The sequence below is a fragment of the Barbus barbus genome, assembly GCF_936440315.1.
Source record: "Barbus barbus genome assembly, chromosome: 6".
Taxonomy (NCBI): domain Eukaryota; kingdom Metazoa; phylum Chordata; class Actinopteri; order Cypriniformes; family Cyprinidae; genus Barbus; species Barbus barbus.
Genome location: NC_136734.1, coordinates 32,501,383 through 32,526,918, shown reverse-complemented (window position 1 = coordinate 32,526,918; position 25,536 = coordinate 32,501,383). Strand labels below are relative to the sequence as shown.

The 25,536-nt window shown below is 38.9% G+C and overlaps 1 protein-coding gene and 1 pseudogene across 2 annotated transcripts in view; both read left to right on the top strand.

Moving 5' to 3' along the window:
- LOC306871189 (tenascin-like) overlaps window positions 1-23,858 on the top strand; it is a 33,625-nt gene extending 9,767 nt beyond the window's left edge. Inside the window, exons 3-23 of the mRNA XM_079418961.1 lie at window positions 881-3,034; window positions 3,703-3,966; window positions 4,086-4,201; window positions 4,881-5,034; window positions 7,159-7,425; window positions 7,610-7,795; window positions 9,040-9,129; window positions 9,880-10,143; window positions 12,570-12,845; window positions 15,934-16,206; window positions 16,993-17,115; window positions 18,013-18,156; window positions 18,983-19,102; window positions 19,213-19,356; window positions 20,615-20,745; window positions 20,908-21,040; window positions 21,142-21,293; window positions 21,503-21,599; window positions 21,722-21,883; window positions 22,275-22,438; window positions 22,525-23,858. Of these exons, the coding sequence (XP_079275087.1) occupies window positions 881-3,034; window positions 3,703-3,966; window positions 4,086-4,201; window positions 4,881-5,034; window positions 7,159-7,425; window positions 7,610-7,795; window positions 9,040-9,129; window positions 9,880-10,143; window positions 12,570-12,845; window positions 15,934-16,206; window positions 16,993-17,115; window positions 18,013-18,156; window positions 18,983-19,102; window positions 19,213-19,356; window positions 20,615-20,745; window positions 20,908-21,040; window positions 21,142-21,293; window positions 21,503-21,599; window positions 21,722-21,883; window positions 22,275-22,438; window positions 22,525-22,635 (5,525 nt within the window). The 3' untranslated portion in view covers window positions 22,636-23,858. The remainder of the gene's footprint in view (window positions 1-880; window positions 3,035-3,702; window positions 3,967-4,085; window positions 4,202-4,880; window positions 5,035-7,158; window positions 7,426-7,609; window positions 7,796-9,039; window positions 9,130-9,879; window positions 10,144-12,569; window positions 12,846-15,933; window positions 16,207-16,992; window positions 17,116-18,012; window positions 18,157-18,982; window positions 19,103-19,212; window positions 19,357-20,614; window positions 20,746-20,907; window positions 21,041-21,141; window positions 21,294-21,502; window positions 21,600-21,721; window positions 21,884-22,274; window positions 22,439-22,524) is intronic.
- A 496-nt stretch (window positions 23,859-24,354) lies between these two features.
- Window positions 24,355-25,234, top strand: LOC306870768 (beta-1,3-galactosyltransferase 1-like; annotated as a pseudogene). Its single transcript has one exon. The product of its transcript is annotated as a beta-1,3-galactosyltransferase 1-like (transcript).
- The last annotated feature ends 302 nt before the right edge of the window (window positions 25,235-25,536 follow it).

The window sequence follows — 25,536 nt, the reverse complement described above, 5'->3', positions numbered from 1 at the left end:
AGATATCCAAATGACACAAAGCCATTTGCTTCCATTCAAATTGTGGCAGAAAAAAAGGAGAAAGGCATCAGCTAAAGTCATTATCAGAGATACTGTAACCATTCAAGCCACCTGGTTTTTAGTATCGTCATCAAGCCTTCTTGTGGTTAGGGCAAAAGGTGTCACTTAAAATAAACTCTAATCTGCTGCAAAGTGTCGTTGGTTTGAACAATATGAATTTGCATGTTAGCCTCCCTAAAAATTCCCTCTCTGACTGTCGTTGCATTGATAGATATTTTAATTAATTTCATCCTCACAAACAACTCGGGTGATTACTTAGATTTTCATTGTGATTTCAAAACAAACCTGTCAAAATCGGTTTTGCTTATTATTTAGAAGTAGTATCATTTAAAAAAGTAGTGTATCATTGTTTATCATAAACATGCAGCACAACCAGTGTGCTCCAATTGGCTGGAATGACTGGTTCTTTTTAGTGACTCAAACATACAGCTTTCAGTTAACTGTGACACTTCAATCAGTGTAGTTTTTACAGACTGGTTATATGACAACATGTAGTTACAAACATGTTTTGTCTGTAGTGTTGTGTTGTTTTGTCTGTAAATCTAAATGAATTGCCATATTTTTGTTTGTGTAGTACTGCTAGGGATGTTAAAGTCAAATGGCAGTTATTGGATTGCATTTATTTACACAGACCTTTTCTATTGTTATTGAAATTGGTAAGAAAATATCTGCTTTTTAGTATTTATTCTTTAAAAGTACTAAAAGAAACGTTAATGGAGCCATTAAGGAATCGTTAAATTCTGTACAATTCCCATTCCTGTCTAAACCAGCATGAAAGTGTTTCTCAGCATAAGCCAAAAATGACTAAAAACCTCTTTAGCAGGTGAAGTCACAACCAAACCCTACTGCAGTGGCCGCGGAAACTACAGCGCTGAGACCTGCAGCTGTGTGTGTGAGCCCGGTTGGAAGGGAGTCAACTGCTCCGAGCCAGAATGCCCCAACTTTTGCCAGGATCAAGGCCGCTGTGAAGATGGCAAGTGCGTCTGCTTCGAGGGTTTTGGAAGTGAGGACTGCAGCATCGAGCTGTGTCCTGTGGATTGCGGTGAGAATGGAGAGTGCATTGATGGGGCTTGCATCTGCACTGAGGGCTTCATCGGTGAGGACTGCAGTTTGACCAACTGCCTAAACAACTGCCTCGGCAGGGGGCGTTGTGTGGATGACGAATGTTTATGCGACGAGCCTTGGACGGGCTTTGACTGCTCCGAGCTCATCTGTCCCAATGACTGCTATGACCGTGGCCGATGTGACAACGGAACCTGCTATTGTGAAGAGGGCTTTACTGGGGAGGACTGTGGGGAGCTTACCTGCCCAAAAAACTGCAATCACCGAGGCCGGTGTGTCAATGGGCAATGCATCTGCAACATTGGCTACAGCGGAGATGACTGCTCCAAGTTATCCTGCCTCAATGACTGCAATCAGAAAGGGCACTGCTTCAATGGGAAGTGCATATGTGATCCTGGGTTTGAGGGTGAGGACTGCAGCATTCTTTCCTGTCCTGACAACTGCAATGACAGGGGACAGTGCGTCAACGGTGAGTGTATTTGTGATGATGGATATGAAGGTGACGACTGCTCTGAGCTTTCCTGCCCCAATAACTGTCACGATCATGGCCGTTGTGTCAACGGGAAGTGCATTTGCAAAGTTGGCTTTGCTGGAGAAGACTGCAGCATCAAGACCTGTCTCCATGACTGCCATGGACGTGGGCAATGTGTGGACGGCAAATGCATTTGCCATGATGGCTTTGCTGGAGAACACTGTGGCATCAAGTCCTGTCCCCATCACTGCCATGGACGTGGGCAATGTGTGGACGGCAAGTGCATTTGCCACCATGGCTTTTCTGGAGAAGATTGCAGCATCAAAACCTGTCCCAGTCACTGCCATGGACGTGGACAATGTGTGGACGGCAAGTGCATTTGCCATGATGGTTTTGCTGGAGAAGATTGCAGTATCAAAACCTGTCCCAATCATTGCCAGGGACACGGACAGTGTGTAGATGGCAAGTGTGTTTGCAATGAAGGTTTTGCTGGAGAAGATTGCAGCATCAAAACCTGTCCCAATGACTGTCATGAGCGTGGAAAGTGTGCGGATGGCAAGTGTGTTTGCCATGATGGTTTTGCTGGAGAAGATTGCAGCATCAAAACCTGTCCCAATGACTGTCATGAGCGTGGAAAGTGTGCGGATGGCAAGTGTGTTTGCCATGATGGTTTTGCTGGAGAAGATTGCAGCATCAAAACCTGTCCCAATGACTGTCATGAGCGTGGAAAGTGTGTGGATGGCAAGTGTGTTTGCCATGATGGTTTTGCTGGAGAAGACTGCAGCATCAAAACCTGTCCCAATGACTGTCATGAGCGTGGAAAGTGTGTGGATGGCAAGTGTGTTTGCCATGATGGTTTTGCTGGAGAAGATTGCAGCATCAAAACCTGTCCCAATGACTGTCATGAGCGTGGAAAGTGTGTGGATGGCAAGTGTGTTTGCCATGATGGTTTTGCTGGAGAAGATTGCAGCATCAAAACCTGTCCCAATGACTGTCATGAGCGTGGAAAGTGTGTGTATGGCAAGTGTGTTTGCCATGATGGTTTTGCTGGAGAAGACTGCAGCATCAAAACCTGTCCCAATGACTGTCATGAGCATGGTCAGTGTGTGGATGGCAAGTGCATTTGTCATGCTGGTTTTACAGGCCAAGACTGCAGCGAGTTGACTTGCCCCAATGACTGCCATAACCGAGGACGTTGTGTAAATGGCCAATGTGTGTGTAACAGTGGGTTCACAGGGGAGGACTGTGGTACAAAGACATGTCCCAACAACTGCCAAGACCGTGGCTACTGTGAAGATGGAAAGTGTGTCTGCTCTGAGGGCTATACCGGTGAGGACTGCTCTGTTCTGACCTGCCCAGCAAACTGCAATGATCAAGGCCAATGTCTGAATGGAATGTGCATATGTGATTTAGGCTTCACTGGCGACGACTGCTCTGAAAGTAAGTCACTATATTTTACACTGGAATATGTAACACTGCATATGTATAGGTTATACTTACACACTTTTGTCTATTATACTTTCTCAAAGGAAAAGCAGGTCTGTTCTGATTTTTACAGAACCCCAATATGAGCTAATCGAGTAATAATAAGCGGATTTAGACATAAAATTTGCACTTTTTTGTGAGCACTTTAAATTGTCTTTAAAAACTCCATATATTACATTACTATTATATTATTACATTACATTATACTATATTATTATTAATATGTATTATATTATTGCGTATAAATGCACACACACATACAGTATATATGTTAAACATATTTACATGTAATTACATGTATATATTTATATTCATATAATTTGTTATATATAAACACATTTAATATACAAACATAACATATTTTTCCTAAATATATACATGCATTTCTATGTATTTATATAAATATAAATATATATAACATCAGAAATGTCATAAAATAAAACTGCATGTCAAAAAATTGCATTGAAACAACAGTTAATAGCACTATAGAGCTACATTGTTTTAGGAAATCAATCTATGAATGGTTTATGTAGTTGTCTCTGCACATTCAGCTGGCATTCAGCTTTTTTATTCAGAGGTTGTTCTAAGATTAAGTGAATACTTTGGCATGTTTCAATCCACAGTCTCCCCACCCAGAGACCTGACTGTGACTGAGGTCGATCCAGAAACAGTGGACGTTGCCTGGGTCAATGAGATGTTTGTGACGGAATATCTTATCACCTATGTGCCTACGGCTCCTGGTGGTTTGGAGATGGAAATGAAAGTTTCTGGTGAAAAGAAGACAGCCACTATTAGGGAGCTCGAGCCTGGCATAGAGTACCTAATCAGTGTCTTTGCTGTCCTGAACAGCAAGATGAGTGTCCCTGTCAGTGCCAGAATAGCCACACGTAAGTCACCCATCATCATGCTTAGGAAAATTATTTGTTATATGTTATATGTTATATTTTGTTATATGTTATTTTGTCCTGAGTATATTCTGCAAAACTGATTTATACCCTACAATTAGATCTTCCTGAACCTGAGGGTCTGAAATTCAAATCGGTTAGAGAGACCGCAGTGGAGGTTGAGTGGGACCCCTTGAACATCCCCTTTGATGGCTGGAACCTCATCTTCAGAAACACAGTGAGTGCCCTGGCATGCTCCGTAAGTCTCTAGGGTAGCTATGGTCCAAAAGAGTTTTGTTGCCCTCATATTTTCTCCTAAAAGATGTGATATAAAAGAACCGTTCTGTTTGCAAGTAATAGTTTAAAATGAGTAGCTCAAAAGGCGCCCAGTGGAAAATAGCTGAGTGGTGCCACTAAGCAAAAAGCTACTGTCGAGAAGTCTGCGGTTTTGCAAGACAAAACCCTCTAAGAAGCTCCTGGCAACAGCATGCGTGACCATGTGCCACAGAACTCTTATTGTCTCTGTAATGCTTTATTTTCTTTCTCAAGGGCTTATGCAAACTCCAAAAAACACCACCATTAGAACATGCAAACCTCCCTTACATCCCTCTTTCAAAACACAGCTTGGCAGTTTCATTCACGCGTCAAGTTTAGGGATGTCAATGCCAAAATAATTCTTGCTGTGAATTAAAACACTCATCCAAGTAGAATCAGCTAATAGACCAAAGTGTTTACTCTCAGGACACCCTCTCATTACCCCGTAGTTCATGGGAGATTGATTTTGCTTTCCTTCTTTGATGCTTTGTGGTGCTCTTTTATTAACCAGCAGAACCTTTGACCAGCGATCTGTTATTAGATTTAATATATTCATCAATTCAGTTCACCAAAAAAAATTTAAATCTGTTTTTGAATGGCAGAAAGAAGAGGATGGAGAGATTTTGAACTCTCTCACCCCTCCTGAGACCACCTTTGAGCAGTCTGGTCTTGGACCTGGACAAGAGTATGAAGTCAAGCTTGAGGTCGTAAAGAACAACACCCGTGGACCCCCAGCCAGCAAGAACGTTGTCATAAGTAAGCAGCTGTCGACAGCATTTAACTGGTGGCCATGACCAGTCTGCAAATTTTCAGGACTGTTTTTTTTTTTTTTTAAAGCGACAGGAGGTCTTACCTGAAATTAGAAAGAGCAGTCAATGTTAATTGGCAGTTATTTGCAATGCAGTTGCTGAGCATTTCAAATTATTATTTTGAGTTAGAATAACTGAATATGTAAGTGTTGGTTTCTCAAGAACTTATTTTGCAAGACTTTAACACTTGAACACTTTCCATGTGCCTTTCTACACCAGTCCAGCTAAAATACATACACTACTATTCTAAAGTTTGGGGTCACTAAGGTTTTTTTTTTTTTAAAGAAAGAAAGACTATTATTCAGCAAGAATACATTAAATTGATCAAAAGTGACAGTAAGGATTTTTACTTTGTTACAAATTATTTATTTTCAATAAAATGCTGTTCTTTTGAACTTTCTATTCATCCAAGAATCCCAAAGCAGCAAATCAGCATATTAGAATGATCTCTGACAGATCAAGTGATCAGATTGGGGAAATGGATGCTTGAAAATTCAGCTTCGCCATAACAGAGATAAATTGCATTTTAAAATACATTAAAAACAGAAAACAGTTATAATAATAACATTTCACAATATTACTTTAACACGTCTAGTTAGTCTTTATACAATTTAAGGTCTTAGTAAAGATATTGAATAACATACTGTATGTTTATTTGATAATTTGATTAAAGTGACATACTGCCAAGTATGGTGACCCATACTCGGAATTCGTGCTCTGCATTTAACCCATCCAACGAAGTTAGGGGTTCGGTGATTTGATCAAGGGCACCTCAGTCGTGGTATTGAGGGCGGAGAGAGCGCTGGACATTCACTCCCCCACCTACAATCCCTGCCGGCCCGAGACTCGAACCCGCAACCTTTGGATTACGAGGCCGACTCTAACCATTAGGCCACGACTTCCCGATTGGGATATATTGCTCATATGGGTCTGTCACCTTCCTATATCATTATGAAACAAAAGTGACATTCTAAATATTATTAACATTTTTGTATTATCCCACATATTCTGAGTAAGAGCTACAGAACAGAGAATTTCTAGCACATCATCTTTCAAATACAATTTTATACTTCAAAAATAGCTTTTGGTTTGCTGAAAAACCTTTTACCATTGTGACATTTCCCAAAATCTTTTCACTTTTATCACTACCTTCTATTAGAACACACTAAAGATTATATTGGAAAGAGATGTGCCATTATAACATTGGCCTCTTATGCTGTCAGTACAAGTAACCAGTTTTCCTTCATGACAGGCTGTTTTTGCTGTCGTACAAATGTCTAAAAAAATCTCCCAGCATGCCTCTAACGCTCCATCTACTCCATTTCTTCAACTTGGGCCACATAGGATTTGCATTAAAGGGGGACTAATTGCTCAAAGCGAGTTCTCTCCCTCACTCTCTGTGTGTGGGAGGCACCACTCAGCAACATGAGAGGCTGTCCTCCCGTGAGATAACTAGCGCATTGGAGCATCTCACATGCACAAATCTGCTCTAAGCTGCATGCAGTTCCTCTATATTATCTTACGCTCACATGAGTATGAGATCTCAGTACAGTTCCTAATCTAACAAACTGATTTAACCATGAAAATAAGTACTTAAGTACTTGTACTCTTTTTAGTCTTGGAGAAGCAGGTGTGCAGATACAATTCTTTGGTCTTATTGTCAAATGTAGTGATAGTGCTTTTTTCCCCAAAGTGGAGTCTTCAAGTGTTGCGATTCTATTTCAGGAAAAAAAATTTACTTTTACCAAATTTTCAATGTTACTTCTTGATTGAATTAGAACTATTTTATTTATGATATTTGCAATGTTTGTTTTATTTTATGCACTATTTACTAGTTTAATCATTTATTTTTTATTAAGCATAGTGACAATATGAAAAATACATAGTATAATGGGTCTTTTTAAATAAAAATGTATTGCTACCATTTAATTTTAGGAGAGCAATCATCATATTTTTAGGTTCTTGATGTCAAAAACTTTATAGCAGCTGTTTTTAACTCATCTGCTTGCATAAATATTCCCATTTTGTTGCTTTTTTCCCAGCTGTCACAAACCTCTCCTATTTTCCACAGTGATTGATGCTCCCAGCCAGCTGGATGTGCGTGATGTGACAGACACTACAGCCCTTATCACCTGGTTTCAGCCTGTTGCCCAGGTGGACGGGATCTCTGTGTCCTATGGCCCAATCACAGATATCGACAGGAACACAATCGAGCTTTCCGCCATGGATACCCAGTACCATCTGGCTGAGCTGTACCCTGACACCGAGTATGAGGTTTCTCTCATGGCCCGCAGGGGAGAGATGACCAGCTTTCCGGTATATGGGAGCTTCACAACAGGTACAAACTCTCTAGAAATCATTTCAGAACTTAAAGCGAAAATTCATTCTGCTTTAGCAGGTCTACTGATAATTGTGTTGTACTTAGACCTGCATTTTGAAGCAATTTTCTTTGTCTTGCCCTGGAGGATAACCATACGTCTACAGGAAGTATTTTCTTTTATCCACATGTTGGCATTTTTCAGACCTTGATGCCCCCAAGCACCTCAAGGCAGTTGAACAGACAGATGAGAGCATAACTTTGGAGTGGAAAAACAGCATATCCGATGTCCTCAATTACCGTGTCAAATACGGCCCACTTTCTGGAGGGGAGCATGGAGAACTGGTCTTCCCCAGCAGCCCACAAGATACCACTCAGGCTAAAATCACTGGTGAGAGGCCAATTTGAATTGCACAATAATTCCTCTCCAGAGATTACAAACCACATCAATTAAAAAACAGATCATACAGATCAGAAACTGTGTTTGAAAACTGGAATAAAATTAGGCCATGCTGCAATGCAGTCCAACCACTAGGGTAGTTTTCCGTCCATCTGCAAATCCAAGCTATTTGTACCCTCTTGAAATTAGAAATGTAGTTCTCAGGTGTTGAAGTGTGAAGTCATTTTCGGAAAACATCCTCAAAAATTATTTAAAACAATTGGAATCCCATTACAGGTCTGAACAGAAGTAGGCTAATTCAAAAAATTCCTGCATTTTTAAGCTTCAAAGTGGCTTTTTTCGTACTTAAATACGAAAATACGTACTTATTAGCACTTTATTTCTAAATGAGCACCTTTGTTTTAGTAAGGTGAAGTGTTTACATGACTAAAAGCGAATGAGATGCTATCCCTTTTGTTGGTAATGCCTTATTCATGTCTTAAATTAAGTAACACTGGTGCTTCAATGTGAAACTCCCAGTCAAAAAGGGAAAGTGAGGCTTTCTTTGTCGCAGCAGCACTCCTGTTATACACTTGTGCTTTGAGGCAATCTCCTGCGCTAATTCTTATTCTCTACAACCATGTGTTACCGCAAGCAGGGATTATCATGGCTGTGAGAAAAATATATTCAAAATGGATAATAGATTCTTTGTCTGGTTTGCTCCTTTGTCCTTGGGAGGCCTGTTCCCTGTAAATAAGGCGGACGATCTGTTTGGCTAATAACGCAGAGTCTCTCTCTCTGTCACACACATATCTCACTAGTTGTCTCTTTCACACAGTTATTATCTGTAATTGCCGTAACGCCTGTGATTTTATTGATAATGAGCTTCCTCTGCATTAGGCGTAATTTCATGCTGGAGGACTCCTGCACAGTGACCTCTGCAGGAGCCAATACAGGCATTAAGAGGGGTAAAGTGTGGGATTTGGGCTAAGGGCTCTTTTGAATGGGGGCTGTGGGGATCTGAGAATCTCTTGTATGATGGTAAATATTGTTTCTGGCCTGTGGAGAAGCTCTTTGATGCGGCCACTGAAAGGCATTAGATTGATATGGCGTGCAGATGAAATCGAAACCGCGCTGTGGCAAGAACGAAAACAATTGCCTACCACGGAGGCTCCAAAAGCAACTAATGTGAGAGATTAATGGTTTCGTTGTGTCTGATGATTTGAGAGGACTGAATTTGCTGGGCTCTTTCTTAGGCCTTAGGCCTGGGACGGAGTATGGAATGGGAGTGACGTCAATCAAGGAAGAGCGTGAGAGTTTGCCTGCGACGACCAATGCTGTGACTGGTAAGACTTAACCAAATGATCAGTAACTTACCTGTATTTTATTTTATTTTTTTACTTAATTTAATGTGCTTGTCTTCCCCATTTTCTCCTGTTATTAGCGGAGTTAAAAGTGCATGTGAGTTCAATTGTCATAATAAACCCACTTGTAGGTATTGAATGCTAATTCTGAAAGGAATAGTTAAGGAAAAACTATTAATTCACACTTATGTCAAAAGTGAATGATGACTGGGGCTGTCAAGTACCAAAATGACAAAAAAGCAGCATATTAAATTGCTCATGTTTCTTAAAAATAGTCCATATGACTCCTGTGCCATAATCCAAATCATCTAAAGCCTTTGTGTGACAAACAGACTAATAATGTAAATAATGATTTACTGAAAATAGTGACATCCACCATAGCTCTTTTTGGTTTGTTCATGTTGGATTCTTTTTAGTTGAATCATTTTAATGAATCATTTGATCCAGTTCACCAAACAGGTCTAAATGATTTGTTCAGTTTTCAAGTTCAGATCACTGACTCAGTGATTTGGTTGCAATGATTAACAGCCCTCTGGATTATCAAAAGGAGCTTGAATATAACAAATGAGTCATTTTTATGATGTCTGTAGTGCTTCTTGCGGCTTAAAAGCTCCAATTCCCATTCATTGTAATTGCATGGAAAAAAAGCATCCAGTCTCTGCTGTTTTATTGACAGAGTTATCTTTTTTTTTAATTAACTAATTCTTTAATGTAACGTCCCTGTCCTCTTAGATATTGATGCTCCCAAAGATCTTGAAGTAAGTGAGACCACGGAGACCACATTGGCACTGGTTTGGAGAAGAGCAGTCGCCAAAATCGACACCTATGTGCTAGTGTTTACATCTGCGGATGGCACAGAAACCGAATTGGAGGTACCTGGTGCTGCCAATACCTACATCCTGACTAACCTGAGTCCCGGCATGCTGTACACCATCAGCCTGACTGCCAAGAGAGGAAGAAAGATGAGTGCGCCAGCCACTCTGTCAGCATCCACAGGTTAGTATGCATCATTACATTTTCATTTATATATTAAAAATGCATCTTCATATGCCCGTTTCTCTTACCTCTGGAGTGACAAAAGCAATATTGGTTTGGATCATAAAAAAAACCTTTCAAAAAATATGATTTGAATATTTTTTTCACCCCATAATCATATTTATTCAGCAGGCCACTGAGGATCTGAAAGCAACTCTGGAATTTATTATCTTGACTATTTTCCTCCCTTAAGTGCAAATATTTATTTTGGAGTTTGAAGATACTGCAGTCCTTGTTCTATGAATTTGAATTAAACATTTTGTAGCTCCTTATCAGGAGAAAACTTCCATAAAGATCTCAAAATGCTACCATGTACTGGAAACTGGAGCTTAATATCCCTATTCTCTGCCCTCATTAATGGCATGTGGGTTTATTTTTCTTTTTAAAGAAAAGCCAATGAAAGCCCAAATCTCTGCGGACAGGATGCCACTTAACATCCAGAATTCTTTTACCAAAATGTTTTTGCTTTTATAACAGAATAGTCATTAACTAATACCAAGGAGCGACAGAATATAACATCAGTTGTTTTCTTTGGTCGCCAAGGCAAGACAACAGATATTGTGTTTCTCAAGATCCCAAACACACACTCACACATGCACAGAAAGCTCATTCATGTGATAATCGTCAGAGTGAGCCCACTCCCCTTTTGGATTTGCGTGATTTGACCACAATGAACTGTGGGGCGGACTGATAAATAGGACACATGCTGAGCCGCCTGTTAAAATGTTGTCTCTGAAATCACCAGCACTATAATCCCAATGCATTTATTTCAGCAGCCATTATCGGCCTTAGACACGGCACACAAACATGGGCATACACTTCCCTCAGACCTGATGGAAATGGGAAGGTGGGGGGAAGGGAGACCTTTAGGTCTGGGCTTTCTTCTGCTCACTGAATGCTTCTCTGCCATAATTATGAGAGTTTCAGCTTGTAACATGGAGACCGGATGACCATCTCAAAGGAAACATATGAGGACACAATTAGGCCAAAAAGGAGAGAGCAAACAGTCACACATGCATGCACAAAGTTATGCTATGTTGTGTTAAGGTATGGTTACATGCGTGAATTTTCAGCTAAATTTTGTGTACAAAAAAGCTCTATTGTCAATAGTATAGCTATTTATGAAGCAAAGCCTACACAGAAGTCACTTTCAAACCAAGAAGCTTTCTGTTGGGCCAATTGTGACCAACTTGAACCAGTTTCGAAATTGCTGTGGGGAAATCATTCAGCCTTACACAAAATTCCCACATGGATACCTATTAAAATGACTAAAATTTGCCTGCAAAAATTCACGAGAAATGATAAATGTGACCACATCTTTATTGCTCGTGCAAGCACACGACAAAGGCTTTATCCAAACACCCTCAAGGTGTGTGTTGCCTGAGGATCTCACAACGATAAAGCCATTCTTTTATTCTATTCCCATCTGCATGCAGTGAAGGCCATTCCTCAGACATACACGGGCCGCTTTCAGTGCCGGGTACTCTATTGGATAAGTGTGCAAAATTAATGAATTTTACCAAATTTCAGTTCCCATGAATGGCACGAGATGATCAATGAGTTGTTTTGCTGTTTGACAGCTTCGTATTGTTTCATCTCCAGGTTTCAAAAGCGACAACCGGCCCTTATGCCTGGGAAGGTCATTCACTTCATCCCCATTGTCTCTCACCCTATTTGCACGCCACATTTCTGCCCTCTTGAATGTGACAGGATAATGGTTAGCCCACCGTGCATCTCTTAGCTATCTGCCCCCTCTTTGCCTGTGAATGCTGACAATGCACAATGATGTTCAATTATAGGTTGCAATGCACCACGCTGCATGGCTGCCTCCCATATTTGAAGTGTTCAGCGTACCTCTGCTCAGGCAGGCTTGGCAGAACCTTCAAAAATTAATGGCTTTTATCAAGGCCATTAATACTAAAGCTGTCTCAGCAAGCTGGTGCTTGGATGTTAATAGGTTTCAAGAGAAAAGATTGCAAATTAGTTTGTCACTACAACTTTTTGAAAGTTATTATTCAGTTATTACTGTTGTTGTTTTTTTCACTGCATGGGCAGATGTTCCTGTTCTGTTTGGAACAGATGGAGATGAATTTGTTAGGAGTAAAACATTAAAAGGTTTATTGTTGCTCATAACTTGGATTTTCCGTCTAATATTTAAAATGCTTTGCATTGTTTTGAATAAAGTGAAACTTGTTTGTTTTTTGGTTTTTTTGTTTGTACTTCAATTCATTCGACTCCAAGCAATAAAAAAACCCACCATCATCTCAAAGAGAGAAAGCCTTGAGAAATCAGCCAAACCTGTTCAGTCACCGTTACCTATGATGTTCTTCTCCTGTATGCACCTTTTCTTGCCAAATTAATTATCTTCTGATTTGTTTGTCATCCAGATGAAGAGAAGCCTCAGGTGAGCAACATCACCATCTCTGATGTGTCCTGGGACAGCTTCAGTGTGTACTGGGAGCTGGAGAGAGGAGAGGTTGAAGGCTTTCTGGTTGAAGTATCTGACCCAGATGGCTTATCTGATGGCCAGAACCATACTCTATCCAGCCAGGAGTTCAGCCTGGCTGTCACTGACCTCTCTCCTAGTACTTTCTACAGGGTTACACTGTATGGGCTGTACAAGGGAGAGCTCTTAGATCCTGTCTTTGCTGAAGTCATCACAGGTATCGATTTTTGCCCAATCTTGGACCAGCTTGGTCTTCTTTCCCAGTTTTCTTTGGATCAAATGCTGCATCTCTAGCAGCAAAACCGACTAACCTCTTTTCTCTTCTGATGTGTAGTTCATCACATCACATGGTGAAATAAAACTAACACATTTTTATTATTATTTTAACCAGTTTTTGTAGTCCTCATAGTGTATTAATTTCTTCATCTACTATCATCTAGTACTGAAACTAGTTTCCATCTAATATTTTTTGTATTTTCCACTATTGATATAGAAGGTAAAGTACATATTTGGGTTTTTTCAACAAAATAATGAATATAATGCAGCCACATCCAATATGACTGATTTCAGGAGAATTCTCAAATAATTTATACTTTTATTCAGCATGGATGCATTAATCAAATGTGCTTTGATGCACTGATCAATATTACTGTTTTTACGGTAATTAAGACAGCCATGGTGTTAAGAGAGTTCAAAAATATTTGTATAAATCCATCATCCATCCATCCAGTCAGAATAAACAGTTTTCATAATCAAATTTATACTAAAACATGCATACTTCTAGAACAAAGAGAACTTCATTAATCCCTGACAAGTGAGTTCATAATCAAATGCAGTAATACTCTGACAGTACATGATTTCAGACGCAGATAAACTCTCAAACGTGCAAAGAACTAACAAACCAAGCCCCTTTCAAGTCAGCGACAGATTCTGTCGTCTGCTGAATTGTATGTTGAAGTAACACTGACATTCAGAGCACACCTGCACTGCATTATAATGCCTCCCCACACATTCACGTCTGCATAATCACCAGCACAGCCTCCAGCTGCAGTAAATGACCTCTGCCTGTCATCGCTGGTACATTTGTGTTTACAGGCAAAACAAAGTTAGACTAATGATGCCTTTTTCATTCTAATTGACTGCGGCATTCAACTCACATTGTTGGTGAGTCAATTTAAATCATTTAGTTTGTGGCATTTATAGTCTACCAGCAAACCAGACAAGTTGTATTGTAGCAAACATACATTTATTAGGCGCATACCAATGTTTTGCCCCTCCTCAGAGAGTCAGCGAATAGAGCGGGTGACTGGGCTGGGGTGTACTGCCATGGAAGTGATCCTGAGGAGTTTTTGTCGCTTCTTGTGAAGGATCTTTTCAGTATGCACGCCCATCTTTCTGACCCTGCGCTACATCTCATTCTTATGCCTCACTTTCACACATTTTCTTGCCGTTTATCAGCCAGTGGCTGCAGGGGCCACAGTTGTAGCAGTCTCTCAAGACTGCATGCAAATAGGAGAGGAGAAGGGGAACTGATTGGATTTCTGTTAACCTCCTCTCTATTCATGTCACATGACCCATGAACTCTTGCCTCTCTCTGGCCTGAGTAATACAAGCTTTTAAAACCAGAATTTGTACAATGTTTACAGAAACCTCGGCAGTTTTCTTGCTCTGGTTGGTTTGTGTATCCCTGCTGCAACATTTAGCTGTGTCAACACAGATATCCCCCTCAGAGATTTTAGCTGCCTGCTGTAGAATTACTGCTTCCAGACCTAGTTTCTGTAGGTTAGCTGGCGCCTTTTCCACCTCCACAAACAGATGCCTCTTTGTCAAACCAGAGAGACTTAGAAGCCAGTCAGATGAAAGTGATCCTTGGAGAGCACATGTTAGTACTCTTGAAATGCCTCAAACACTGCTGACACTCTTAAACAAGTGAACAGTGCTAATGAAGAAGGACAGCTCCACAGGATTTGTCCTCGCTGGTTTTCATTTCCAACACTTTTCCACATTCAACAAATGTCTTTTCTGTTTCACATCATCCAGAGCTTTAGAGGATGAAGAGGTTCAGTCTGGTCAAGGGCCTTTTTTTCCCTTTTCTTTTAAAAGTTTAGTTTAGGACAACAAGGCTCTATTTAGGCATTGTCAGTTTGGAACAATACTACATTGTTTTTTGAATATTTCACAAATTTGTTGATAGCCTTCTGTGTATATCCAGTATCCAAATATTCTTATTTTATTCTTAATTAACAAGATGAATCCCAAATTTAAATTCTAAATATAAACTATATATTTTTTATATATAAAATGGTATTTTTTTAATTTGCATTTAGAATTAATTCATACATTTAGAATCTGGCTGCTGGATTGTTAAACATCTCTGGTTTTGAATTTTCTGACAAGCCTTTAGAAATTAGACTGAGCAGAAATAAAAATGTACAAGATCCGATTAAGTCACTTTATTATAATTCAACATGATCTTAATACTTCATATACCTCCAAAGTAAAGGAAAGTAAAACTAATGTAAAATGTGTGTAAGGCAGGAACTGGTTCTTGGTACATGAAGATGAACAGCAAACCACAGCATATTGAGACTGGACCACATTCTGGCACATACAAGGCTATTATTAAAAATACAATGCATTGCTCATGTGGTGAAGACATCCCTGAGGCATTAGGTTTTCAGTTTTACATATCCTTACCACAACGATTGCTACTCGAGAGACAACCTTCTCAGAATTCATATATTTCATTGTCATTGGCCTTCTTGCAAGATCAGCTAAAACGAGACATAAATGCATTTCCAGGATGAGCCCAACTGTCATTATGATTATTATGGATATGTCATTGTCCTAGAACAGCTCTGTCTTGAACCCTGCACAACTGCTATTATATGACGATATAATTATGATGGTGGAACCTAATATAATGGTGGAAAATTCATCAATGTCATTTTTTTTTTTCTACTAACCAACAGATCTCATTCCATATTCTAATCCAAATATGTAAATTAAATTTACTGGCTCACTGATTTCAGCATCACCTGCCACTGATATAGGAACAACTGATAGATGACTGAACAATTGATTTTAAAAAAGCCTATTTTCATGAATGAGTAACATAATCGCTGAACTGTCTCTCATACAGCAGCGTCTTCCTCTTCTCAAATTTATATAACTTTAACAAACACCACAAATAGGGGAAAAATGGCTTCGGGAACCACATTCGCTATTCTTGGCCATTTAACCTCTTCTAAGTACATTCCACAGAGTTTTCAGAGGAAGAACAACTTTATCATTTTGTCAACCAGAAACTGAACCTGAAGTGGAGGATCTTTCGGTCACGGACATCACCCCGCACAGCTTTAAACTGACATGGACCGCACCAGAGGGCATCTTTGATACATTCACTCTCAAAGTGGTCGATTCTAACGGCCTGGGCCAACCTCTCCAGATCAGTGTGTCAGGAGACAAGCGAACAGAAGCGGTGACAGGTCTCGATGAAGATAAGGAGTATGAAATCGAGCTCTTTGGGATCATTTTGGGACGGAAATTCCAGCCCGTTTTGGCTGTAGCTCGAACAGGTATTTTGATTTTTAAGAGAAGCCTGTGGAGGAACTACTAACACTTTTTAAGTTTTAATGTTTCTGTCAGCTAGGAGGTTTGGTCAAAACTCATACCCATGAAAAATTAAGTCTTTTTCATTAATCCATTAACTCCTTTCCCATTGTTTTAAACAGTATTACAACATCACTCATTGTATTCTTTTTCCTTATTGTGTCTGCAGAGTAACTCAAGAGTCTCTCATTAACAACAATGGTTGCATCCATGTCTTCTCTCACCAGTTTTACTTTCTCCGTCTCTATCTGCTGTGTGATTGAAGGTTTTATTTACAAAGCAGGACCAACTATTTTGTGTATTTATCCTGATTGCGTGCTTGTCTCTAGCAATCTTCCTTTATATTAGTGAGCTTCACTTTCCACTTGTGTCTGATGTTGGCATGTCACACTATTGTGCCTCTGTACTGGGGGGGCAAGTTAATCTTCTTGCATCTGTCACGCGAGATTCTGAGGTCCAGCACTGAGAAATAGCTTTAAGGCCAGGGCCTTTGTCTGCGTGTCCTTTCTCTGTAGTCGCACAGTTGGTCATCCTCATGTCCTGAATGTTTCCTTTGATGCATCTATTTGTTGCAGCACAATAAATGGGGTATTTCAAGAAGTTTCTTTACACCAACTGTATTTTGTTTCTCTTACAGTCTGAAATTACTTGTTTCTGGGAAAGGGTTTTTAGCTCCTATTTGTCAAATGTTAGAACATAGAATGTTAGATTTTTAACAGTATATTTCCTTTCTGTGTGTCATTCTTACCAAGGTCTGGGAACACCCAAGGGGATACGCTTTTCTGATGTAACAGATACATCGGCTACTGTTCACTGGACTTTGCCCCATACCCATGTAGACAGCTACAGGATCACCTTTGTGCCCATTCAGGGTGGTAAGTGACGCGGTCAAGGTTTTAGCAGTTACTTTTTAAATACATTACAATTCAAAAGTTTGTATTTTATTATATATTAAGACAAATTAAAATTACTTGATTTTTTTTTATATTTTAAAATGTAATTTACTCTTAGCATCCTTTACTCTTAGCAACTCCAGTCTTCAGTTTCATATGATTCTTCAGAAATCAGACTAATATGATGAACAGGAGCTCAAGAATTTATTTATTTATTGGATGAATAGAAAGCTCAAACAACAGCATTTATATGAAATAGAACCATACTAAATGTCTTTACTACTTGATCAATTTAATGTGTCCTTTCTGAATAATAGTATTCATTTCTTACCCCAAATGTTTGAACGGAAGTGTACACATATATTAGTACTATTTATAGCACATTTGGATCTTTTGTTCTGGAAATGAAAGCAAAGCCTTCTTCCCTCCAAGTTGGCACACAGTCCATCTTAAGAAAGTGAGACTTTACCGTGTGGCTTTCTACGCATTTGGATGGTTGCCTGTTGGAAAATCATAGTATTATTTGTACTTCCTCGGTTTATGATTTGTCATAAATTATATCTTATGTAATATATTACATAAGTTGCGGAGGAAATTCTAGACTGCCGTCTTGGTATAATAAGTTGATTGAAATCAAGAGATGTCCCCCTAAAGTCTCATAGTGTCCTTTTGGCCTCTCTGTGATCAGTGCAGGTTTTTAGATCAGGCCTATCTTCAGTTATGTGAATCTATCAGTGCATATCATAAATCAAACCACACTGTTTTATCCATCAGCACAGCATTTTTGCATATCATCATCCCAATTAATCACAGAGAGTGCTACCCTCTAGTGATAAACACTAGTTCTAGTTTATCTCAGTGTTCTGTCTACCCCTGCAGGCAGCCCTATGACACTGACAGTAGATGGACGAGAGTCTCAAGCCATGCTGCCTAATCTGACCCCTGGAGTGACCTACCAGGTTACTGTCATTGCTGTGAAGGGCTTGGAAGAGAGCGAACCAGGATCTGATAGAGTCACGACAGGTAAGACTAGAGTATTATTCTAGAAAATAATCAGTGCTGGGTGTAATGTAAGTACAAGGTAATTAGCTAATGTAAAACAATTACTTTTCAGTCAAAAATTTGTGTAATTTGATGACATTTTAGATTTTGTATACTCATTACTATTTAATGACCTTAAGTTACTTGAGTTACATTTTAGTTACTTTTTAGCATTTTAAATAAATTTAATTAAGGTACTTTTAAAGCATGAATTATACACCCGTTATGAGCGAGATCTATAATATAATGTATAATCTGAGAGAGAAATAAGAGGTGCTGAATGCATGATTTATACACCATAATGAACCAGCAGGACACAGAAACACTCATTTCAGTTTTAAAAAAGCAACATAAAAATCAATTAGTAATGCAATTGCTTTTTCAATTGTGTAATTAATAAATTAATGTAATTAAAACATTTTAAAAAGTAATAAGTCATTTGTAGTGCATTACTATTTTTGAGTAAGTTACACAACGTTGATTATAATCTCACAAATCTCAGTTTATGAAATAGGAAAGTTCTAACCAAAATCAACCAGAGTGAATAGTTATTATTAAATAATTAAACAATAATATAAAAATATGTATTATTATTATTATTATGTATTAATAAAGTTTAATGAATATTATATTATAAAATAATAAATAACTTTTTTTTTTCGCACCTCATATTCTAGATTCTGTATTATTCAGTACAGTATGACTTTTTTGCTTTCCTGTCTCGCAGAAGCCTAGTAATCGACTCCAAGCTGTCTCTCAGTGATTTTGCTTCTCTTTTGTCTCTCTGTTTGTATCTGTTGGCCCTCAGCCCTGGATAAGCCACGAGGTCTGACAGCAGTCAACATCACTGACACTGAAGCTCTGCTGCTGTGGCAGCCGTCCATTGCTACTGTGGATGGATATGTCATCACTTACAGCGCAGACAGTGGTAACAACACAGATTGTCCTTAATTATTCTTGAAGGAAGGCTGTTTCAGGTGCTACAGACTAAAACAATAAAGCAGTGAGTCTCAGTTGTGTGTTTTGTTCTTTTGTTAGTGGCTCCAGTGATGGAACGAGTGTCTGGGAACACTGTGGAGTTTGAGATGAGCTCCCTTACACCTGCCACCCTATACACTGTTAAAGTCTATGCTGTCAGAGAGGCAGCCAAGAGCGCTGCAACCACCACAGAGTTCACCACAGGTAAGGTGAACACTCATCACCCTTACACACAAACAACACAAGACATCTGGACGCTCATTCAAGAGAAATATTTATTGGTGTAGAGAAAAATAGTAGCCTTCTGACATCTTTTTCTACTGGGCAAAAATACATGGGTGCCTTTGACCTAAAAATAAAATGTTTTCACACTTTCACACTAGGTTAGTTTGTCCACTACTAAATTGTCAGTGGTCCTTCATGCATCACAGATAAAATTGGGCTTTTTGGGGGGAAATCATGAAGAATGTTTTAATAATCATTCAATGAAATATTTTTCACACTTTTTGCAGAATAAACTAATAGGAATACACAACCTCTTTATATGAATATTTCCCATTTCTCATATTTCAAACTTGGACATTTTTGACTCAATAACTACTGATTTTTGTTTCTTATCAATCATATTTTTAAATGTAATAATTCATATTTCTATGATTTGTTTTTTATAGTTTAGTTATGAAATTATGGGTCTGAGAAAAGGATAAAACAACAAAATAACTAATGCATAATGTGACCTGCAACAAAATAATAATAATAAAAAAATCTGTTCCTGTTAATAATCAGCTCCTGGGACAAAAAAAGTGCACATAAAAGTTAAAGAAACACCCACACACTTTTCACAGCATCAAGATCATGCTGTATAATCTTGAAATGAAACTTGAGGATACTTTCTTGCAATTTGAGCAGTGACAATTATAAGTGCATAAAAAATTAACTTGAGAACAAAAATCTGAACATTAGATAAAGCCAGGTTGAAAATTCTGGTTTCATTTCATTTACATATTAGACTCAAAAGGTTTTTACAGAGGGAATTTTGGATATCTCTTTTTATCACTTTGTAAATCAGAAAATACTATCAACAGCCAGAACCAAAAAAAATCCCCTCAGTAAAAACCTTCAGAATACAGATAGAAATAAAACTTTAAAGATTGAGATATATATATAGTATGTATGTATTACTGAAGATATTTGACTCCGTGCAGGAGAAAAATCTAATTTTGAGAAAATGGCCTTTAAAGATATGTATTATGATTTAAAATCTATAGATGCAAAAAGATAAAGTGCTAAGAAACACTTAAAAGTGTATTTTGGGTGTTTTCCTTCCACTAGTTTAAAAAAATACTTTATGAAAAGCCCCAAAAAACAGTGCATAAAGAAACATAAAGAGTGTTTTTGCCTGTAATGTCTCATCTTAAGAATTCTGAATGCAAAGTTTATAACAGAATACCCTATGCTGCAGATGTTGATGCCCCTCAGAATCTGGCTGCCAGTAATATTCAAACAGAAAGTGCCATGTTGACATGGAAGCCACCAAGAGCAGACATCAGTGGGTATATCCTCAGCTTTGAGTCCGCTGATGGCATTGTCAAGGTGAGTGGACCACCAGAACGAACAACCCAACTTTAAACATGATTTACAGCCTTAAAACTGAAGCATGGTCATTTTTCTGGTCTGCAGTGATTATTAAGTGCATGGTGCAATGCCGATTCTGTGCTGTACTGAAATGTTCCTGGTTTTCTTCTCTTGGCTCAGGAGGTTATCCTTAGCCCCACTGCAACATTTTACAGCATGTCTCAGCTGACTTCCTCCACAGAGTACACAGTCAGACTGCAGGCCATCGCTGGGCCAAAGAGAACCAGAATCATCTCCACAGTCTTCACCACCAGTGAGTCAATAACCTGAAAGCATAACTTCATCACATGATCACAAACTCTGAACAAAATAAACTAGCCTCTGGTCAAACTCTTTTCTCTTTCTTTATCACAGTTGGAGTGTTGTACAAGCATCCCAAAGACTGCTCTCAGACTCTGTTAAATGGAGAAACAACCTCAGGCCTGTACACTATTTACCTGCGTGGAGATGAGACTCAGCCTCTGCAGGTCTACTGTGATATGACCACCGATGGAGGCGGCTGGATTGTGAGTAATTCTTCCTCAAATAACAGGCAGGATAGAAAGATTGACTGTTCTGATCCTACAGGAGGTATTTAAAGTGATAGTTCACACAAAAATTAAAACCTGTATCTGTAAATGCTGTAAAGTGTCAGGCTTTACAGGGTTACATGAAAGTCGCATAATACACAGAGCAAACACACAGGCCATTGTAATAATGTGGTACCTCCATACAGGTGTTTGTGAGACGCCAGAGTGGTAAAGTGGAGTTTTTCAGAAACTGGAAGAACTACACTGCAGGCTTCGGTGACCTTAATGATGAATTCTGGTTGGGTATGTTTACATCGGTGCACACATATCAAATTACTAATATTGCCCTAGGAACCCCTAAGGTATTATGATATGGAGCAATTTTGAGCATGTTGTTCTACAAATCTCATTCTGTGTGTCTGCAGGTCTTTCTAACCTCCATAAGATCACCTCCTCTGGGCAGTATGAGCTGCGTGTGGACCTCAGAGATAAGGGCGAGTCTGCATATGCGCAGTATGACAAGTTTTCAGTCTCAGAACCACGCAGTCGCTACAAAGTACATGTTGGAGGATTCAGCGGCACAGCAGGTCTGCAAGATCTCTCTAATTCCTCAACATATAGTTGTCATATTGTTTATATATATATATATGTGTGTGTGTGTGTGTGTGTGTGTGTATATATATATATATATGTGTGTGTGTATATACACATACACACATTTTATTATATTGTTGTTTTATGTATAGTTTAATATTAATATTTTATAAGTATATTTTATTTAATTTTTATTTATATATATATTTTTTTTTCAGATTTCCTTGATAAATAGGAGGTTCAAAGGAATAGTATTTGTTTGAGATAGATAATTTTTTTTGCTGAATAAAAGTATTAATTTCTTTGAAAAAAATCGTACTGAGCCCAAACTTTTGAAAAGTAGTGTATATGACTTTGTAATAATTTTGTAATGCTCTTTTAAAGGTGACTCAATGACGTATCACCACGGCCGTCCATTCTCGACCTACGACAATGACCACGATATAGCTGTCACCAACTGTGCTCTGTCTTACAAGGGAGCTTTCTGGTACAAAAACTGCCATCGAGTGAATATAATGGGAAGATATGGAGACAACAGTCATAGCAAGGTACAAATTTCATATGTGCTTTCTCACCTGTCTAATAATAAGCAGTAGAGACAGATTTAGATTGTTTTAAACTGTTTTATCTCCAGGGTGTAAACTGGTTCCACTGGAAGGGTCATGAGCACTCCATCGAGTTTGCAGAGATGAAGATGAGGCCCACCAACTTCAGGAATTTTGAGGGGAGAAGAAAGCGATCGTAAACCAGTGCGCTCCAGCTCGAACCAAGCAACCCTCCACTGCTGACCATTCACCCCTTGTTTCCCTTGCATCATCTCATCCCCTTCATCTACCAAAGTCACTGCCAAGAGCCCAGCCTGCTCTTCACACTCTCCTATTCATGGAGATCAAGCACAACTAAAGTTTTCACCCCCCCCATTCAAAGCTACAGTCCATACACAGTTGTGTGTGTACCACTTCTGTGCATGTCAATCTGACAGTAAATCAATAGACTCATAGTGAAGTGTTTAACATTACACACTGTGCCTGTACATCATAAGCACACCAAAGACAGACACTCCAGTAACATCTATATGATACAATGCCTATGGAGAGGAGATTTTGAGTTTGGCTTGGTGCTTTCCAGTTTAAAAAACATTGATATTATTCTTTCTGTATATCCCATACAGTTACGGTGGGAAGAGTTGAATGTTTGTGTGTGATATTTTTGCTTCAGAGCCTCTTCCCTAGGCTGTGAATTAACCTCAATAATTATCTCTCCTCAAACTTCTCAATTAGGGCGAGAAGGTTAATGGCACACGATAAAAACTCAGCATTTAATATGCAGGACTGCATAACAAATATCTAGTGGGGAGGCTCAGAGATTTTTTCATCTCTTTCGTCTGTCTGTGACATCTAAGTACCCATGTTCTCTGTTTTCTCTCTCCCACAACTCATGCATTCATCAGTTCTGAAGTGGCACATTTCTGGAAGCGGTACATACACAGTACTGCTAAGTGTTCATTTATATGCACCTTTCGTCGTGTTTCCTGTACCCTATAACTATATTGGCATTCAGTCACAGAGCATAAGAATCTTGATTTGTTGATAGTTATCCTCTAAAAAATGTTTAAATGAAACAAAAGTTAAGGCAAGACCTATGTTCAGTCTTTTAAGTGATACTGTGTTCGCCAGTTATGAGCTTGTATAATGTTCAGGATTCAGGAAAAGTAATGGCCAGGTGATTGGAATTATTGTAAACATAGCCTCATATGAAAGTTCTGTTTGCAAAAAAAGGAATTAATATACAGAATAAGTCTTCGTGTTCGCCCGTACCCTGCTATCGACTAAACCACTGACCCTATACAATACCTGTGTAAATTATGTTTTGTTTTGGTATTTGAATATTTTTGTTTGTTTGTTTATTAAATGGGTGTACAACAGGTGTTTCTTTGTAACCCCTCTTACAATAAAACAGATTTTGTTTAATAAATCACGTTTGCAGAGTGCGCTTATTTAGACACTCAAAACGGGCCTAATGCAACACAACTTTCACATGTTATTCAAATCCGGAATGTACTGCAAAATGTGCTTAAGTCTTTACTTCCTAAACGGATGTGATCATCTGAGGGTTTACAACCAAAACGCAACAGATATGTTTTCCTAGTAACATCATGTGTTGCCAGTTTGCGCGATGAAAATACGCATAAATGGTGACTATTCGGACATTTGTGTTGATTTATGTGGGTTTCTTTACCATTTTAAATGAATAAATTCAATTATTTAATCATGAAGCTCAAATCTGGCTAATATTTCTCCTCACTCAATCATTAAATCACTCATTCAAGTTTTGTAACTTTAGGCTACCTACGTTTGTGATGCAGTTTTTAAATATTCTAAAAAGATCACGATATAAACTTTTGAAATACTTTGCTGTAGCTGGATTAATAACACTTGCAGTTATCCTCGTTTTTAGCAGCACAATGCGGCCTTCTCCACCGAAGAAGACTCCAGCACCTAAAGAGCTCTATGAAGTGATCTCACCATCAACATACAAATTCCTTCTGAACCAACCAGAACTGTGCGAGAAGAAGAGTCCTTTCCTGGTTCTTATGATCCCAGTGACTCTCAAAGACACAGAGGCGAGGACTGCTATTAGAAGGACATGGGGTCAAGATGGCTTGATTCCTAGTGTGACCGTTTTGCATTTGTATGTCGTTGGTCAGCCAGCACAAAGTGACCCAGTACTGCTGGAGCACCTTGAGAGGGAGAGCAAGGAATATGGGGGCATCATTCAAATGGACTTTGTGGACAGCTACCATAATCTCACCATCAAGACGATGATGATTATGAACTGGATAGCCACTTACTGCCAGGGTGCCTGGTATGCCATGAAGATCGATGCAGATATTTTTCTTAATGTGTGTTACCTGGTGGACTACTTGCATGACCAGGGGAAGTCCTCAAGGAAAGACTACATTACTGGATCAGTCATCTCGGATGCTGTTCCTCACAGGGACAGCTTCAACAAATGATTCATCTCAGAGGATCTTTACCCAGACTCATGGTATCCTCCATACGTGTGTGGAGCTGCATATGTCTTTTCTACTGACTTGGCCAGAAAAATATCCTGGGCCTCTAGATTTGTGCGACCGATTCCACTCGAAGATGTCTATGTGGGGTTGTGCCTACACGTCCTGGGTGTAAAACCAGTTTATGCAACAATTTAGGAATCTTTTTGAAGTGCGCAGAATGAAGTATGAAAGGTGCACTTTTGCCAAGCGCATTATAATGAATGGCTTTAACCCACAGAATATTCTCCGCATTTGGCATGACTTTCCGAAGTCTCATTTTACATGTTGATACAATTGAAATAACTAAAATTGTATTTGAAGTACCTTGAAGCTGCTAAGCTTATGTGTAGTATTCGCTAGTACTATTCCTTTAACAAAGTTCACATCATTGAGATCCAGCACTGTAACATATGCGAGGGAGAACAAAATATTGTTTTACTGAAAGGCCAAGAACACTTACAAAAAAGGGGGAATAGACATCGGTTGAGGTGTGGTATGTAGAAAATAATAAATATAAGAGAAAAAATCTATATAGAGGGGGAGGAAGGTAAATAAATAAATAAATAGGACATGTGGAAGTGGAAGAGGTTA